The 20656-nt window shown below is 36.1% G+C and overlaps 1 protein-coding gene across 19 annotated transcripts in view; it reads right to left on the reverse strand.

Annotated features, from left to right (window-relative positions):
* Positions 1 to 20656, reverse strand: part of DLG2 (discs large MAGUK scaffold protein 2) — a 997608-nt gene that overhangs the window by 354305 nt on the left and 622647 nt on the right. For all 19 annotated transcript variants that reach the window (XM_017819622.1, XM_017819624.1, XM_017819626.1 and 16 more), the window contains one exon: positions 20066 to 20116. In XM_017819622.1, the coding sequence (XP_017675111.1) occupies positions 20066 to 20116 (51 nt within the window). The remainder of the gene's footprint in view (positions 1 to 20065; positions 20117 to 20656) is intronic.

The following is a 20656-nucleotide window of genomic DNA, read 5'->3' on the forward strand; positions in this document are numbered from 1 at the left end:
CTGCAAAACTACAATCACCAGTAGTTCTGCGAAATCTAGTCAGCTATATAGAAATGAATTCATCATTGGATGAATAACAATTTATTCATTTATCCTCTGTATTGTGCTATCTCCAGGAAAGCTAGTCACGAAGCAGATCTTGATTATCCTGGCACTTTACAAACACAGAAGTAGATTACACTTCCAAGGTGCTGAGAGCAGCGTAATATAACTTGGGGAAACGTGTACAGCTACAGTTTGATACACCTACGCTGCCTTTCGGCACAGTCCTGAGCTGGTGGGGGTGTGTTAAGCACAACATTCAGATATAGTCCTCATGCACCACAAGCTCGCTCCTCTCCTCACGTCAACACTAGAGGCAAATTGTATTGCCACATCGTTCAGTTGTGGTGTGTGGGTAAGGGCAGCTGAAGTTATGAATGCATAATCCAACCACCTGCTCAGGTGACAACAGAGCATGACCATGGTTCTGCATAGCCTGAGGAGGAATGTAGGGGATGCTTTAATGCATCTCGAGCAGGTGTAGGTTCAAAATCATAGTCTAGCCCTGGAGCACCAGTTTACTATATGACACATTCTGCATGTAAATGAGGATTTGATCTGCCTTATTTATCTGTCTAGATAGGTTTTCGAGTCAGGAATCTTACAGTGTTGTCTGTGAGCACATTCCTTAGAATCACAGGAAGAGGTCTTGCATTTCTTAGTTGAGCTCTATGGCTGTTGCCGACAACTGTATAAAATAATTACCTCTCTAAGTTAGTCAAGCTTCACTTAAAAAATGACTCTTACTGGAAGACTATACCACAAAGTCAGAGTTAGAAGGGAAGCTTAATGGCTTTGAAGGTTAGTAACTTTATTCTATTTTCAGCTGAAATTTATAGAGGGTCAATTCAGACTCATTTCTTATTCTATCAACAATGTCCTTTAATCTTGCTAATTATCTTCCCTCTCTGGTCTTTACCTTCAACTGCATTTATAGATGACAATAGTTTCTCCTCTCAGACTTTGCTTTTCTAGGCTTAATGGGACAAGTTTTTAGAGTCTTTTCAGATGCCAGTCGAGTACCTACAGTATTCTAGTAGCCATTTCCTGAACCTATCTTCCTTTACAAATGCAATATTCCACTATATCTAATGATACTTGGGCACATAGCTTTCATATCTCTTCATATCTACAGGAAACACCTCCTTTGACATTGCTAGGCCTGCACATCTTTTTCAGTTTATCTTTTTTTACAACCACTGAACATAAATTTACTTATACAAAACTACTTCATGAAAGTGTTTTTCACCTCTGTCAGTTAATGAGCTGTGGTTACATAGCACAAGTTCTTGTTCTTAGTTACAGGTACTTAACATACCACTTGGCATGATTAAATTTAATTATCTTTCTTTTACATCAGTTCTGGAGATTACCCACTGATCTCTTTAGAACACTTACATCCTCCCTATACTGAAAACTTTTTGCACTGCTGTGACATCAGGTAATTTCACTGAGACTGAGGACATCAGGCAGAAAAGATTTGTGCTAAGATCATTACTAAGCAGAGTGCATTTCGGGAACCATCATGAAGGGCTCATTAATTATCTTCTAACCTGACAGTTACCTCTTTAGAGCAATCTGTCATCTCCCATAAAAACAGGCACTATCCATTTCAGAGCTTTTTTACTAATCCCCTTAGCATCCAGGACAATGCTTACTATATTTGAGTCAAGAAAGGGAGAATAGATTTTCTTCTCCTAGGGAGTCAGTTAAAAAACAAAAATAAAAAGCTATGAAATTACTCTGGTACAACCAGCTGAAACTATGTGCTTTAACAAATTGTCTCTTTTCCCATTACCTCAATATTCTATATTCTGCTTCAAATGTGTGACCACTGCTTTGATGAATGGATTAAAAACTTCATTTAGTTTATTTAAAATTCTAGAAAGGAAATCACCTGTCCTCACACAAATTAATTTTGGGTACTTGAAGTTTTCCTCACTCATATATTCTATTTTAAAATAATTTGCTACTTTGCCTTTCAAGATATTCAAAGTTATGGTCCTTAAGAAATATGGAGTCAGAATACTAGTTTGTAGATGGCACAAACCCAATCACTATTTTATCTCACTAGATAGTGCTCCAAAACTTACTCCCTGTTCCTTTTCCATTTAGATTTTCTTTTTTTTTGTTTTAAGATCTATTTCAGTTGACTTTTGCCAAGTCTCACTTCTCTGTTAAATACTGACCTTTCAGATATACTTTTTGCCACAGACCAATCCTTTTTCTAGTCTTAATATTCTGTCAGAAGTATCTTCTCCTCCACTTAAGGAACTTTCCTTACAGCATTTTTTTTCCTTACTAAGTTGCAAAACTCATTCAAAGTCTTTCAAAGTCTTCTCCATTTCAAATGTTTACCTCCAAACCTTAGCTGAATAATTTGTTCCATTGGTTTCCTCGAATTTTCCCTTTATACAAAGCGAAACTCAGTTCAAACATTTTCTTTTAATCTAAACAATTGATTTGAAATTACTTGGTCCTCAGTTCTTAGTTAAATTACAGATCTTCTATGAGGTCTTTATTAAGGAGATCTAAAATATTACCAATTCTTCCTGTTTCAGTTACAATTTGGTAAAGAAATATATTGTCAACTAAATCCAGGCATATCTAATATCTGTTATTACCATCACATGTCCTCCAAACAGAGAAGCTGTGTCTCCTGTACAGTCCCTTTCTTTCAGTAAGCAGAGAGCATCACCAAATTCAGTGAGAATAAGGGAATATCAATAAGCGAAGTCAGGGTGATACCGATGGGAAAATAATTACTATACTAACATTAGTCTGTGTATTTTAAAAATCAATAACACACTAGAAACATCCTGAGTGCATAAAAGCTAAATAACCCATAGGCCATTTTTCCCATTGTATGTGTACAAAATTATTAAATTTATTATTTATAAAATATTTGCATATAAAGATGAAGAATACACAAATAATGATATTGATTGAAACACAAAATAAAGACAGAACAAAGCCTCTGCCTGATGTGGTTGCTGTGATCTCTTCACCCTGTAGAGATTTGGCTGAAGAACTTTAAAAATCTTTCTGACTTGTTTGCTTTTATGAAAATACATCTATCAGCTCTATCAGCATACTAAGTAAGACAATTAGCCTATATCACCCTCTTTGTTAGGGCCAGATCCAAAATCCATTAGTGACTGTGAAGAGCCTTCTATTGACTCCATGAAGCTTTAGATCACTTTATGGGTGCAAGCCTAAAGCACAATGAACATGACATCTGTTTTCTCCAACGGTCAGATTTCTATTCGCTACCCATTCCTTCAGAATTTCTTCTGGGTGCCTTTTCCTTTTTTCTTTGCATTTTCTTTTTCACCAGCTACAATAACCTTCTTTTCTTCACTATCCCTCTAAGTTAAAAAAGTACTGGATGCTACCATTTCTCTAGCTCATTTTCATAATATTCTCAGATTATAGCTTGCTTTCTTTTAGTTTCTTAAATAGTCACATACTACAAGATAAGATAGAGCAATCAGCAACAGTCTTCTCTCCTTCAAATATGAGAGGATATTGGTTTTAGTGAGCATATAAACACCAACAAAGAATAATTAAGTGAATTTTTGTCAGGTTTAATAGAAGTGGTATTTATAATTCAACACTAAACAATACTGCTGCCTCACTAGGCTTGTTTCAAGGAAACTTTATTGCTAAGTGCTTTACTATTTAATTGATGCATTACAAGATAAAAGAAAGGGTAGAGAAAACAAATGAAAAGAGAAGAAAGGGAAGGGAAGATACAGGCACTTGTCTTTGCCTTATGACACTAGAACAAAATAATTAGAAAGAATGGTTTCTCCATCCATTTAAGTTTGAATACTGCTTTAAATTGTTCATTGATTAATGCCTTCTTTCTCAGTATCTCCAGAACAATAAACTGTTTTCTCAAACAATTTAGTGCTACAACAACAAAATTATTTAGGAGTGACTTATTTTTTCATTCAGTCTTGCCTGTGCCCTACTGCCTTCAAACCTGCTTTCCGGCAGCAGTCCATGGAATTCAAACTCTACCTTGCAGAACATAGATATTGACTCAAAATCCACAAGAAAAAAAATTACGAAATCAGTTCCCATTTTCTGCAGTAGTCTCTTCAAATTGATGTTGACATCATTCTTACCATTGATTAATTAAATGATATATGTCTAATGACTGGATTTTCCACAGTAGAAATGTTAGAGATCCCAAATGTTGTGTGATGGGGATAAGCTGCCCTTTATTACATCCAGAGAGAACTCATATATGCTTTCCTTACAGCACTTTTGTTTTGAAGCACACACCATTGTCTATGATGCAAACACTGTGACCTTCAAATCCCTGAAATGCTTTGCAGTGCACTTTTAAAAGGACTTGCTGTTAAAGGAGAGGTTTTGGATCAGTTGTTCTGAAAAATGCAAGAACTCATATAATTTCCCAAAGTGCTTGGATAACGCCAGAAACTCCAAAATTAAACTGAACAGTCTCCTGGATATGTTCTGGGGTATTAGAAATGTCAAAAAGAAAGACTTAAGTCCACCTGTTAAAACATCTAGCTGTCCAGCTGATACTTCTGTATTCTGGCAATGATGCAAATGAGGGTTCTCTTATTTCAAAATGAAAACAAACAATATTCCTTTATCTATATCAAACCAGTAGTCAGTAAACTGAGTATCATAAATAGCATTCTGAATAACATTAAGCAAATATATGGAGTACTAAAAAGACCCAGAACATCAAGAAGAGGCAATTCATTGCAGCTGAAATATAATGGGACGTGAGATTCAGTTTTATATCCACTCACTGAGTTCAGATCTAGGGTTGTCTCTGGATTTTAGATTTTTTAAAATGCAAAACTGAACTTTTTAAAATGCAAAATATCCTAGTAGTCCCCTAATACAACTTTCCAAGTCTCCCTGGGAAAGTTCAACATCCGTAGGCTAAAGAAACAAATTGCCTCTAATCCATTGTCTTCCTGATACTCAAAATCATGAATTCCTGACTCCACAGTAGCTTTTCTTTCCTCTTGCTCCTTTGAAAGGAAGGGTCAAGCATCTCTGTATCCTATGGATGCAAATTACCTGGTGACTAAAGTGCTTTCTTAGGAAATGGAAACTGTATTCATAGCTCCTCTTCAGGTTAAGGAGATCTTAATCATCCATGTCTCCACCAGAATGGTGGTGGAGTAGGAAGAGCCACCACATCTCCTTTCTTCCCTCCCCAGTAAATGAGCAGGTGCAGATTACATCCGGGCAATTAAACTTCTTAAGTGATCCAAACCCAGGGACATCATGTTCATGAATGGTGCCAGTTGAAAGACAAGTGGTAATCTATGAGCAGCAGCACTCCCAGAAAAGCACAAGAGTGGAATTAAGATCCTCAGCATCATTTGCTGCACATTCTGGCATGCACACAGACCTGGTAGTGCCTAAATGGTCAGGGACTATGTTAGAGTTGGAGGCCTGCATTTCATCTATGTAGCTCTTTTGGCCATCTGAGTCCCTTTATGAATCTGAGTCACATATACCACCTTAAAAAAGGAAGGTGACAACGCCCTTTGTCCCAAATGTGGAGAAGTAAAATCATTATTATATTATTCAGTGAACCAGCCCTTTTTTTTTCTTTTTTTTTTTTGAAAACCAATTTGAAAAAAACCCAGCACTCACTAATTCTGATAACCGCTTTGCCAGGTATCTTCATAGATGCATAACTTTGATTTTTTAATTTATTTTTAAAGTTATTCATATAGGTAGTTATTACACTGTGACATATCAAAAAAAAACAAACCAACAAATTTACCAAAGGAAGGAAAGCAATTATCACCAGATTTTAAAGACTTCTAAAAGCATCAGTAAGATAAAGGTAAAACCAGAAAAAATTAAACACCCTCACTGGATATAGAAGAAATACAGGAAAATGTGGTGTTTGCTTTTTGATAGTATTTTCAAGGGTATTTTTCATCATTCTAAATATAAAAATATATTTAAAATTTGAAGATGGAAAGAGCATTTGGGGCCATTAAGATTTTGATAAAATTACTGCTTTTATAATAATGTTTACAGTTATAGTTCCATTTTCAACTCAGCCTTTAATGGTTTGCCATTCAGTTTCTCAAAAAACCTTTCTCTCTTGTAGGCTGCAGATCTCTATGCAGTCTAAAATTCAATTAAAACCACCTGGTTTGGAGTTTGTTTTTTTTTTTTATGTCCTAACAACATATTCATGACTTTGTTTTTCACTGCACACCTGACAGCTAGGGCTTTTTGTGGGTTTTTTTGGACACAGTTTTACTTCAAATGTGTTGCTATGCAAAGAACTTCAAACTAGCATTATTTCTCTAGTATAAAAAGGAGTATATTGACTGAATTTAGCATCATAGTCCTGCCAGTGTATTGTTCCACATGTTTCTGTTCAGAAATAGTCGATGCGGTTGTGCTGTCTGTAATGCAGCTAGCCTCCAGGATCCAGCTTGGTTGGTGCACTGTGCTTCATTATTCAATTTGACTTGTGCATTTTTCATAGATATACTCTGGTTTTCAGTGAACCAAGAGCTTTTGTATCTATAAATTTCCTTTGCTAGTTAGCCGTATCTAGAGAGCTGATTTACCTGAGATAATACAATACAAGCAATATGTTTGTTAAGCATAGCAGAATAATATAACAGGAATGAAAATCTGACAATTTCCAAAGCATGCAACTGTGTCCCATAACAGCTGTAATTGTTTTTATTTCTTCTTCATGTAGGTTGCTTTTGTCTAATACTTATTTCTATTTTAGAATTTTGTTTTTTTTTTTTTTTCAAGTGTGTATTATTTCAATCCCATTTTTTCTTGGCAATTGTTTTCAGTGAGCACGTATTTTTCACAAATACGTTATGGTCCCTCCTCCACTATATTCTAAGCAAATTTGAACAAGCTAAAGACTATTCCTCCTGAAGGTTTAAAAAATCCTATTAAAAAATCACTTTGGCCAAAAAGAGTTCTGTCTTCATTTATGGGAGACTGGTTTTCAGTGACAACACTGATATCATCTGCTAAACACTAAAAACTTGCAGGGTTGACTTCTACTGACTTTAGGGTCCTCATTAAAATGATAGCATTTAACAACAATCATTATGCTATAGCATCTGAAATACCCTGTTCCTCAGAACAAGGAAATAAAGATATTTAATTTACAAATACGGTTTTGGAAAACTGTTACCTTTTTAATTATGTCCAAGTAGGTAATCAATGCCTCAAAGTTAATCTAAGACTGAGGAAACAACTGGATCATCTACCTTGAACTCCTGCCTAATATAGGCTATAGGACCTACTTAAGTCATCTCAGAAGAAAAATATCACATAATTCCACAATGTCTCTTCATTATATAGAGCAATTACTGCAAAAAGGAGACAAAAGCCAGGATAGGCTTGCAGTTTCCCCCCTTCTTACAGAAATTGAGCACACATCTGTCTTCTTGCACTCCCTGAGAACACTTTTTCCAAAAAAAATGTAGCTTTAATGCCTTCCTTAATGTCTTCTACTTTTCATAAAGGATGGTAGTAAAGGATGGTATGTTGTTTTGGAGCATTTGGTTTGTCTTGCTGATCCCTTAAAAATATGCCACATACACAGCTATGTGTCACACATATACACTAACATGGCTGAACCTGATCTTCACTACTAACAATTTGCTGTGTTCCTTGTCCTTCCCAAAATGTCCATTTTTGCCCTTGATTGGATCAGTTAGTGTTTGATAACCTTTCCTGAATTCGTTAATATTTTCTCCTTCTTACTTATACTATGCTCTTTTTTTCCTTTTCTATCAGATCCCTTTCCTAAAACTTTCATCCGGTCCTGCTCCTTTGCCATTGCTGACCTATTATGTTCAGTCTCAATCTGTCTAAATTCAACATCAAACCATCAGCTCCTGTTATCTCCTTCCAGACAGGATGGAGAACATTCTCTTGAAGGTTATTTCTCATGTAAGTGCATGTTTTCTCTGATCAAATCACCTCCTAATTTCCCCCCAAAAAAATAAATTCATGAAGGTACTTGTGCCTCTCACTAAGAGAGTGTGTTTTCCAAGGACACAGTAACCCTCAAGGTGTCCCCTTAGAGACACTTCTGTTATCAGTATCTTTTTCAAGTAGAATTAAGCAAGATGTTCCAAAAGTTTTACACATTAGCTCCCAAATCCTGTTACATTCCACATCCCAAACCCTGTTCTACTCTACAAGCTCTCATTTATGCACTGTAGGCCTTCACTATATCTTTGGTTCCAACGCTGGACTGAAAATTTGTGTTTGGCTGATAATAGCCAGTAAGACCCAGGACGTTTTTGCAGATTCTTTGCTTTTGAGGCAGGAGTCCTTGATTTCATACAAAGGTTGTATTCTCTTTCTTGACACTGACTTCAGATTTGGCCAGTGTAAAATACCCATGTTTTACCCAGAACAGTCTGACACTCCTTTTTCTCTGATCTACACAGACACCATAATGAATCACTCCATCCATTTACCCTTTTTAAACATCACCGGGGCGTTAGATCTCTTTCAATATGTTCAAATTTCCTCAATACTCAAAGATCACTTGAACACTCAGTGTAACAGATGCAGACGCTGTTCAATTAACTCCTTTAGAAATCGGGTTGGAAAATCAAGGCCTTCGCTCATTCTCATAATTAAAGATAGTTTGGGGCTTTATTCATATACAGTTACATTAGATTCTTAGTCCTTGCTATATTTGAGTTTATCTGATTTCCTTCCACCTAGTTAAACTAGAACTGAAGCTTCAGGAAGATCATGGTATTCCTCAGCCTGTTTTGATGGATATTTCTCTGCTATTGGGAGAGATGAGTAATGTCATTTTTTGGAGGTGGAAAATCAGGGGAGACATTGATTTTTAATGGCTTTTGTTGCTTTAGCTCAAAATTTATAGCCGGAAGCAGTTACATTATCTTTTTACTGTAGGTCTACACACACACACATACACATATACAATCTTAACTCACTCATTTCTCCCTAAAACACATTACAGTGAATATACCTAAAAATGCCATATTCGTTTTCTAAGCTTCCTCACAGAAAGGCATTCCTCCCATTTGAATTATAACAATAGATCTCTAGCTCTCTCATGAGAATGCTTAATATGAAATCTCTATGCATATTCATTATAATGTAAGTTGCATAGGTATAGCATTTTTTCTTGCTTAAAAAATCAATTAAGATTTCAATATCCAGTATTTTAACATGTAGAACTACCTCACTGTGTAATGTAGCCCTATTTCTGCTTTTGGAAATATAATAAAAGTATCTATTTGTCAAATATTTATTATCTTTCCTAAACAAATACCGAATGGACAAGTACTAAGTACACATATTTTAGCCTTCTTAAAAATTCAAGGGACATTATAAAAGTATAAAAATGCTATCTTATTTCCCATATTTCCTAAACTTCTGTAAATTTTGCAGTATTATTAAGGTCCTTGATACCAACGGAATAGGTACTTTTCACTGTGGACTTCAAAAAGGAGGCTGCTAGACTACAGATCCTAGGATATGCATGTTTTCATGCTAGTTTTACAGCTGGCCTGCTTTTCTGTGCTTTAAGTTTCCCCATCATGAAATATGACAAAAACACTAGGTACATTATCATACTTCTCCTCATCATCACTGTTACAGTTAAGAAAAAGATTTGCACTTTATTTAGCATTAGTAAGGATTAAAATTACAAGATCATAATTTATTTTAGTCGTTTCTGTTTTCTTCCCCTCTACATAAATGAATTCTGTTTAATAGCAATCTTTGTATTAAATTTTCACAGTGGCAATATGCTACCAGGAGCTCTCTTCTGCTTTGCAGGTGAGGTATAGGAAATGTGGAACAAGTTAACTCTGCACAATTAAAAAACACTCAAAAAATAAATTATTCATAGAATTCAGTCAGAATTCATACATCATATTAAGTTGCATAAGGTGACTTTCAAGCCATGCTTGAGTCTCACCAGCTAGGTCAAATTCTTAGGGTAAAGCAATAACTTGCAATATAAAACATGCATAAGCAGCATACAATTGCTTTTCATCTACTTATGACTTCAGAATACCTGGTGGTACCTTATCCATTTGACATTTAGTTGCAGTTTAAAGCATAGGGACAAATTTGAGAGGAAATGGTCTACATCATATAATTTCGAAGAACTTTTACATGCTACAAAGTGGGCCATTGCTCCTGTAAAACTACTTTGCAAAAAAGCATATCAGATAAATTCTCAGCCCTCCTTTGACAAGAGTCAAAGATAAACTGGATGGTAGCTATAAGTGGAACACAAATGATCTCGTGACTGCTTCAAATACAAATGCATATGAACAGAAAATAATTGCAATGCTGCATCCAAAGAACAAATCAGAGATTTTTATTGTGATACTGTGTTAAGATGCACAGCAATGATAGTTGTGGAATTCAGTCTGTGTAATACAGCAAATTTTTCCCCCCCTTATTCCTCTTCATCTTTATAGTGTCACTCCCTACCGAAATGGCATACTGATTCTTCAAGGCTGTGTGGCCCTAATTTATGCATTACACGTGATTTTAAATTACAACAAAAATGAAAAGCAATTTTCTGCAATGCAAAGCATTGCTTTTTCTAAGAGACAAATCTAGTACATCAGAGATGGCTTTTTAAAGTCCTGCCTTGAAAATGACCATCCTTGTTGCAAGGTGATTATTATCATCTCCAGAATGATTCATTTTCTACCAGTAAATTGAGGTTCATTTTTCTCATTTACTTAAATGTACATATTTTAAATCTACATATTATTTGTCAATGCCAGTTGCAAAACTAAGTGAAAACTGAGCCAGACCAGCGCTTTGTAGCTCATGTTTTTTTCTGTACTGCTTTTTCAGTCTTTATGCAAAAAGATTCCCATATACTTTCTTTGAAAAGAAGCATCTCAGACACACATATAACTACTTTTTAATGTATACTTACCCTCCTATTAGTCTTTCTGAAGCTTCTGTTCAGAACTGGTATGTTTATTTGGAAGCCTCGCTTGCAGCTCTGCTCATTAGTGACTAGTACTGATTGATGTGGAGTATCGCAGAGTGGGACACCAGGTTTGCTTGGGTGGTACACTTAGACTGATTTCTACTGGCAGGCCTTTTCATAGGGTCACTAAGGTTGGAAAAGATCTCCAAGATCATCAGGTCCAACCTTTGACCAAATACCACTGTGTCCACTAAACCATACCACAAAGTGCCATGTGAACTCCTTTTTGAACATGTCCAGGGATGGTGACTCCATGGGCCTGTTCCAGAAGGCTAATTTATGCCAGTTTGGAAAAGTCACACTGTGTGGAATATAAACCCATTTGTTTGCTCTTCCTGAAAATTGAGATAAAATCCAAGCACTGAGAACACTCTTAAATCTGGATTAAACTCCTGCAAAATTATTTCCAGGTAAAATTATTGTCTAACAGTGGCTGGAGGGAAAGGTCTGCTATCCTGCATCAGACTGAAGGACTAGGATACAGCTACAAAGGTTGCCCTGTTTCATAGTACAAAGCTTTCTTCCCTTAGACCAACATTATCTACAGCACACTGAAGTATTCCTTTCAGATACTGCAATATTCTGTAGGTTTGACTTCACCGCCAAGGCAGCTTCAAAACCAGCCTGCACTAGATGCTCACTTTCCAAACACCAAATAGGAGTGAGATATAGCTTGTACTTCGTCAGCTAAAGATAATAGAGTAAATAAGCTGAAAGGCCACATCCTAAAGAGCAACATCTGAAGTAAAGGCAATTTTCATGTAAAGTCGTAAATAATACAAAAAAGCAGCAGAATTACTCCCTGCAAACTATCTGGTGAGAGCAAGTGAGTTAGGAAATGGGAGAAAAGTAATAAATGAGTGATATTACCTGAAAAATAAAATGTCAATATCATAATAATTTAAAAGAAACAGCAGCAGAACATTGCCTCAAGGCAGCTATGACTTGCATGAAGTAACTTTTCAAATAATAGGTAACTCAAGGTCTCAGTGATCTTGACAAAATTAAAGGGATAAAACATTTAAGTACAGATGAACATGAATAATTCTTTTTCCTATACTCACTTAGGTAGGTTTTAAACTCTTAAATAAATTATGTTTAACTTTTTAACTTTTCTTCATTTTTGATATGGAATACACATAATATTTTCCAGTTAATTTAATTTTGTTTCTATCACTTTCAGAATGCTTTCTAGTGTCTTCTTTCTAGTATCTGTATTTTCTACTGATATACTCTCCCTGAACAAATTCCCAGTGAGTTTTCAAGGCAGAGAATCTAAGTAACTTCAGGCCTGAGATTCAATATATTGGAGAATGAAATCTACTCCTTTGGGAACAAAATAGCTCAGTGTTTCAAGTGACTCTTATTAAATTTAAAAAAAAATGGCAAACAATCTCAAATTTTCTTTATCTGTTTGAGCATTCTTCAAAGCTTCAAATTATTTTGAAACCACTAAAATATCACAGTGAGCTTTCATAACAGAATATTCAGTTAATTAAAATTTCTCACTCAACTCTCATAATCTTCTGTGGACCTGAGGATTCATTGAAACAAATTGTGAACCCCTCATCTGAAGAAATATTTGGAAATTATTATATGAATTACTAAAATCAGTGACTACATAGACAGTCAAATTTACATACACAGATGAATAAAAGCCTAATTAATCTGTAGTAATACAAATATTCTTTGTCTTGGAAAGCTTGAACCATCAAGCGTAAATCCAAACTATGTATTTTTTTTTACTCTGAATTATAAAGCTAACACACATGCATGGGAGGGGACAGCCTTCACTGTAATAATGCCCTCAGAGGAATTGAAATAGCATTTCAGCAGTACATCCAAATAAATACACGGTTCTGATTTAACTGAGCTAGCATCCATGAAGTGTTTTTCAGACACTTAGATTTAAAAGAAGGATTCTAAGAAAACAATATGAAAATATTCATTTCGTTGAACCCTTCCCATAGGGACCTAAATATATAGTGTTATTTCAATTTCTTTTTCTAATCACAGTGTAGCAGTTAATTTTTTTTGCCTATTCACTTACAGCTTTTCCTCTCTATTGTCTTCATTTTCACAGCTTTGCAGATTTCTAGTCGTGATTATTGAGATCAGAAGTGGTGCAACTTCACAGCTGGGAAAAAGGATGCACACTCTGCAGAGCTGTAGCAATGATGAAATATAGGGCAAATCTTTCTCATAAACAAAGGTTCAAGGGAAAACCACATGCTTTCTTAGCATTTGCCCTGGATAAATCAAATTCTTCTGACAGCATGTATTCTGAAGCAGTCCAGACCATCCCTATCTGTACATCAGACTAGTCCTCCTATCCCTGTCCCTCTTTTTGGGATAGTATCAGTGCTGCAGCTATGGGCAGCTCACTTGTTCTGCTTCACCTTGTTCCTTAGCAATATAACTACTAACAGCAATAACAATACATACAAATATCTTGTTCGCATCTCTAAGAGAGAGATCATATTTAATAGCTGTTCCATCACTGCACTTAGTCTTCAGTAAGACAGTTCCATGGGTTTATTGAATTTCCAGTCCCAGACACTGAATGTGGAGAATGACAGCTAAGAACACCAGGCAGGAACTTCTGTGCCTCAAAAGGCACAGCCCTCTATCTCCCAGCTCTTCTGCCTTTCCACGCATACTCCGGACTGGCACGTTTTGTACCTCTACCACACACAGGTGGAACAGGCCCCCACAAGAAATGCACAGCTCTACAACCAGGAATAGTTTCAGCATAATGACTCTCTGACAGAATAAGAACAAAGAACAAAATTTTCCAGTGATTAGTTATATTTTGGGTACCAAATTAGGGCTGCTCTGAGGTGAAAGAAAGTCACATGATTTGGGTGAGCAATATTTAAAAAAATCAGACTGTTCCAAGGAATTTTAATTTAGGTCATGGAACTAAAGCAACCAAATTCTGCAGTTGATTTGGAAAATGTTGACCTGGCATTTCAGTATTCCATTAGCAGGACTGCACACCAGGCTCCTTCAGTTCCTTTCATCAGCTCACTCCTGCACAACCTCAGGTCAAAGCAAAATCTGGTAAGATACAACAGATGAAAGGAGACAGACCTTGCTTCAGCCACTGCATTCAGAGGCAACTGCCCTTCCCAGTACTTACAAACCTCTCTGAAAGTAAAAAACAGCCATTGACACAACTGCCCGTCAGTCTGAACTCTAAACTGTGATTGGAATTAGAACACAGAAGAGAATTTCCTGCACAGTGATTGCATCCACTACACCTTTATTTTCAAGGATCTTTCTTAATTTATTTTTTTCATTTTATAGAATTTTGTGTTATATATACACGCAGAGAAATACACTACAGAGACTCTATATGGATACTCAAGACATCAGTATTTCAAATTGTCTGCACAGCAATGAAAAATATGGGATTCTCATTTTCTGCTTGCTGATAACTCAGTTCCATACCTAGATACTTCTGTCTCTTCCTGTAGGTATCTTCTGGGAAAAAAGTCCCGTGGGTGAGCTTTATAGCAATAGACACGTATAGGTCAGTATTCTACTATGAATATGATATAAACTAGTCAATAAGAAGGATTCTGCCTTTAAATTATAATCTATTTCAATCTGAGGCTGCAAGAAAAACTACCATTTAGGAAGCAGGCAAATGTAATAAGGGCACACAGAAAGCTTTCAACTGTGAAGAAATCATTTACAGTTCTGCAAAAATAAACTCTCAGAGAGCAACATTACATTTGGAGGAGCTTGGCAGGTACCTGAGGGACACTCACTTAGAGATTTACTTTCTCCTGCAGGAAGATGTCAGACCACTCCACTGGGGCTGTTGATGGTTGAGTATTGATTTGTGCACTCTGGGTTCTCATAAGCCATGTGTCTACAGCACATGCTTTTAAACTTTGAAAATACTTTTTCCTAGTGGCCATTTCTTGACCACTCCCTTCCACTTTATTACTTCTGAAACACTTAAAGGAAGGCTTTCCTGGCACTGCAGTGTCCTACAGTCTCATTCCTGAGAGGTCAAAACATAATGATTTATGAACAACTGCTGTCTAACACCTTAAAAAGAGGTAGAACAAAGATACACTACTGACTAATAGTGAAAACCTTATTTCCCACATATACCAGCAAAAGGTGATCTTGGTTGATGAGAAGATGGCCATGACCTGGCATGAATGTTACCAGACTGCATCAACAGCAGGGTGATGAGCAGGTCAAGGGAGCTGATTCTCCCCCTCTTTACTCTGCTCTCGTGAGACACCACCTGGAGTGCTGCATTCAGCTCTGGGGGCCCCAGTGTAAGGATGTGGACCTGTTGAGTGCAGAGGAGACCATGACAGTGATCAGAGGGCTGAGCAACCTCGAGTTGTTTAGCCTGGAGAAGAGGTGGTTCCACAGGGACCTTATTGAAGCCTTTCAATACTCAAAGGGGGCTTATAAGAAATATAGGGACAGACTGCTTTTTAGCAGGGCCTGTACCTGTTGGACAAGGGATAACTGTTTTAAATTAAAAGAGGGTAGATTTAGGCTAGATCTAAAGAAGAAATTTTTTAGTAGTAAAATACTTGAGCATGTTGGCCAGAGAAGTTGTGGATTCCTCATCCCTGGAACCATTTAAGTCAATGCTGGACAGGGCTCTGAGCAAACCTGATCTACTGGAATGTGTCCCTGCTCATTGTAGGAGGCTTGGACTAGATCGCCTTTAAAGGTCACTTTCAACACAAACCGTTCTATGATTCTATGATCTCTACTAAAACAAGATATATAGGTAAGTATTAAAAAATAAGACATCGAGTCAAATTAAATCCTTGAGTCATTGAATATAATCTAATTCTCACTGCTCTTCAGTGTTCAGTGGAATGCACCTGTTTATATTTTTGCAAGCTTTTACATTTGCACAAAGGAAATTAGTGATGAAAACAGTTTCTTTGGTTTACAAGTATCTAAAGTAAACAAAAACTGAGGCTTGGAATAAATTCTTTACTGAAATGTGCAAGAATTTACTTTTTTTCTGTTTCCTCAGAATTTTTAAATTTTAAAAGTTTACTTATGCTTAGTTATAGCCTTTTTAGTTGAGATTTGAATAGGTCCTTCTATTTGGTGAAATGTGAACTTACCCTTTAGAGACCTATAATCTTGAACCAGAAAAATTAAATCTTTTCATGGTGCTTGATGTCACCGAACTATCAAGTCAAAGGAAAGAAAAGACAGAGTAGATTTTTAGTCTCTCCACTGAACAGAGCATGTGGTAGATAGAGAATTAAATTTATCAGGGTTATCACAGCACATTCCAAGATGATAAATCATCATTGAGAATTTACTCTTTTGGAATATGATTCTATGAATGTATTTAACCTGATTTTCTAAGGAAAAAATTTCGCTATGTGAGCATCCATGTCTGTCTCTCCCTCAACTGTAGTGAGACCAATAATAATTGCAACCAATCTGAAAAACTGAAAAAGTGAACAGGAAACAAAACAACAAGTTCCTGAACACTTTGTAAAATGACGTGGTTCGTTAAAAAATGGGAACATTCTGCTGTGTAATCTGAATTGTTATCACAAGCCAGAAAATTCACAGGAGTATAAAAGAAAAAGAAGTAGAGACACTTGCTACATGTCTCAACCTTGGGAAAATTCTCAGTTAGAGCTGGACCTGTTCAAATACCCAAGTCATTCAACCTCATGATGTAAATGCTCTGGGAACTAGATGTCTTTAATTCCAGTGTTGATAGAATTTAATATTTCTAAGCAGTCTATTCCACAAAAAATAATATAATTTTCCTTTCATACAGCTACCGAATAAAAAATATGTGCTGAACATGAAAACAGCCTTACTAATCATAACTGCGCTCGAAAGAGTAGGCGAGGTTAGATGAGCAAAAAAGTACTGAGATTTGAACTCAGATGTTGAACTTGGCATAAATCCAATACGAATCATTAAGTGATCCACTGTCTCTCTTTCCTTGTCATAAAGGTAACTATTTATATTGGCTGATATTCCATCAACCTCTATTAAAATCCTCTCTTCAGCATATGTCTCCAAGCATGGTACTGTATCAAGGAGTCAATCAATTAAAACTTTCCTCCAGCTCAGGGATGTTAGGCTAGCCTTTGTACCAGAGTCTATTTGATTATCTCTTACACTGACCACTGATTTACAAATGCAGATAGGTCTCTTGATAGCACTAGATCTAGTCTACACCTGGACACCTGGATCTGCATTTTATGCCTGTAAGTCAGCAAAGAATCTCACACACATTTTTTCCTTTGGTCTTTTTAATTTGTCTTAACTATGAACTGTTATTCAAGTATGTTCTTATGAGAGCTCTAAATGAGAATTGCTTATTTTACAGTGGTCCTTGTGGGTTCAGGGATTGGTGAAGGTACCTGAGAAGTGGCTAGCACAACTAAAGAAGAGGATAAGAGCATTCACTACAGAGAGAGGTGGCAGAGGTATACTTACAACTTCTTTAACTCCTGGAACAGCAGTGATCACAGATTTAAGGTAGATCTGCCTCAAATTCATTGTCTATCTGAGCTCCCCCTAAAGCCTTTTAACTGTAAACTGGGACACAACATTTTAAATAAAAACAGCTGAACAACATTATTTCAAAGAGCAAAAATTAAAAAAAAAAAAAAAAGTTTTCCTCACAAGCCCACTGTATCCTTGAAGGCATTTATTGGTATACCAGCTGGATCTCAGCAAGCTCTGCACTATCCTTCCCCCCCCGAACATTAGCAGAGTTTTCTCTTGTCATTTTTTGGGACTCTGCTAATCTGCTCCTCAGCTCCACATGGGACACATTCTGCCAACATGCACACAGTGGTCTTATTTTTTCCCAAGGGATGGAGACACTTCTTCACCCTGAGGTATGGTTCCTATCAAAGGCAGTAACTCTCTTCAGGAGTAGATCCCATGAATTCATGTCATCTGTGGATGAAGGTGATCTCCTAAAATTAAATTAATGGTGTCTATAGAGACTCTGAAGTGTTCTGAATTCATGAATTCTTTACCATCACCCCTTTCATTATGTTATTAAAAAAAGCAGGTAAGAGTGCAAAAGCCCTAATATACCCTCAAACAACTTTTTTTAATATAAAATCTTTTAAATTATATTGACCATTTCAAAATGTGGATAAAAAGTCATGAAGAAAATATTTGGTACATTTGGGGATGCAGAATCCTGTAACTTGAATAGCTGGAGTAAAATATAAAGTTTATTACCAACTGTTTGGTATGAGCAAACTACATTTTTCTCTCTCAACAGCAGCAACCTTAGTACATTTTTCAGCTTTGCCATTAAATACAGAGAGAAGATTCTCATCCAATTTCTAAAAGCAGTTTTGTGGAGGAAAATGGGTAATCAACATCTAAAATGTCTTTTTTTCTGAAGACGCTTTTAGTCTGACATAAATGACAGCTATTTAAAGGCAATCACTTGTGTTTTATATCTCACACAAAAACCAGCAGACACAGTATTCTGCCTTTGAGACAAAACACTAATACATGTGACAGCACATTTTGAGCAGTAATAATCAGAAGCCACAGATCCAGTAGCATCCAGAAAACAACTGAAACATTCTCCATTAAGATCTGTATCTCTTTTTGCTATCCTTGTTCAGTCTTTAACTGATATTATGTGGCATTATGAACAACTAATTATCTGCATCTGACAGGTACAGGAGATGTAAATCACATTCATTCTGCAATAGGTACACTGATAACTTACACATCTGTTAAAAATAAAGTGGTTTCAAAATATCACCCAGGAGGCATGTGTTCTGTTCAGTGACCTTTGGAAACTCTAGTCCAATGAATAACTAGTGATGCGCGAGTAAGTTGAGAGGCGGTAGATAAAAAGTGCCTATAACCTTATATGTTATCTGTTATGAGGACGGCTATGACAAAAAGATATAATGCTCTTTCATAATTTGCCCGAGAGAGCAAAATCAATGAGAACATAAACTTGTATCCCTTTAAGTTGAATGGTTATGGAGTTCATTATCCTGGACAATTAAAAATATAACATGCAGAAGAAATGCAATGGATTATATAATTTAAGTATCTAATTTAATGGTAATTTGCTACCTTACAGGCATTTGTTCATATGGTGTCAGTCACATCTTGATAAATCTGGCCTTTCATTCAATCATTTTATGTAAAAAGGGGCTGAACTGTGCTTCAAGATGGAAAAACTTCATATTACCAGGATGTTGGTAGAATACTGAAGGAATTCAGTGATGACATTCTTGCATCCATTAAAAATCTTTGTAAGGACTACGGCACATGGCAAAGCTCAGACTTTCTTTCTCACCCCATACACAGCCCATTTGGTCTTGATCTGGTGTCAAACAAAGTCCGCAGTGTAAAGACAGCAGCTATGTAACCAAAACGCAAGGAAAAAACACCACATCCAGGAAGATATTATGCAGCACAAATTTTAAATAACTTTTTTGGTGCTACTTTTAAACCATGCTACAAAGAAAGCCTTCACTGCAAGCCCTGATTATAGCTCAGGTAATTCAGCCTTTCAGAAAACACATCCTTTACACATAGATATGGTCTGTAGCTTTTGTGTAGCCACTCATACTTTAAAAACCGTTTTGAAATTTTTGTTTTATAGTATTACACTACATGTCCTCTATTATGCACATGTGCAAGGAAAACTAAGACCTTTAAAGGGAAAAGATGCCACAATTCCAACTGACAAGCTAAAAAGGGAGTTACCAAGTCCTGCAGGCTCTTCACAATAATCAAATGCCTAGTTGAGCACTGACAGAGTTATGAGGAAGAAAAACATTTTGAATACTGTCTGCAAGTGTCTACACCTCAAAGATCTTAATATCATGAAAGGCTTATCCTGTTGTATCACTCACATTTTTATAGTTTATAATAAACAGTGGCCATCTTTATTCAACATTTTATTCTTAACCACATTCAATTTCATAATTGCATTATTTTTATTGCAGTGTTCTCCTGTAAGAGAGCATAAATTATACTTACCCTCTCCAAAGTAATTTCTTCAAATTCATATTCAATTTCTGTTCCATTGACCTAAACAAAATAAAATCAGAAAATTCCTTAAATGCACATGGAAGGTAACTTCATAGTCATGCTGTACAGCTCTTCCAGTATCATCAGTTTCCTGAAGCATATTTTTCAACATATAGGTGAGGATTTCTAAATTGTAGACTACTTAGCTCCCTTTGTCTTGAATGGCATGTAATCAAGCCTATAAACTTGAAAACAGTAAAAGTTCAGTATGTAACGAATATGTAAGTTCCATATGTAATGTGATTGATATTTGACATAATGTGTTTGTGGACTTTGTGCAAATATTTAAATAGTTTCCAAGGTAATAGTTTCATGTCAAAATAGAAGACCTGTTTCTAAAAATTTTTCTCACAAATGGAAGAAAGATTATTCATGCGTTGTCTTATGAGCTGCAATTTACACTGCAATACAAAAACAGACCTGAAACTCATAGTACTTATGTAAAAATCACTCACTGATACATAGACTGAAATAGATCTTGTTTACTATATTAACCTAGGGCAAGAACATGACAGAGGACCTTTGAAATAGACAGCCAAA

The sequence above is a fragment of the Lepidothrix coronata genome, unplaced genomic scaffold (genome assembly GCF_001604755.1).
Source record: "Lepidothrix coronata isolate B3197 unplaced genomic scaffold, Lepidothrix_coronata-1.0 Scaffold76, whole genome shotgun sequence".
Lineage (NCBI taxonomy): Eukaryota > Metazoa > Chordata > Aves > Passeriformes > Pipridae > Lepidothrix > Lepidothrix coronata.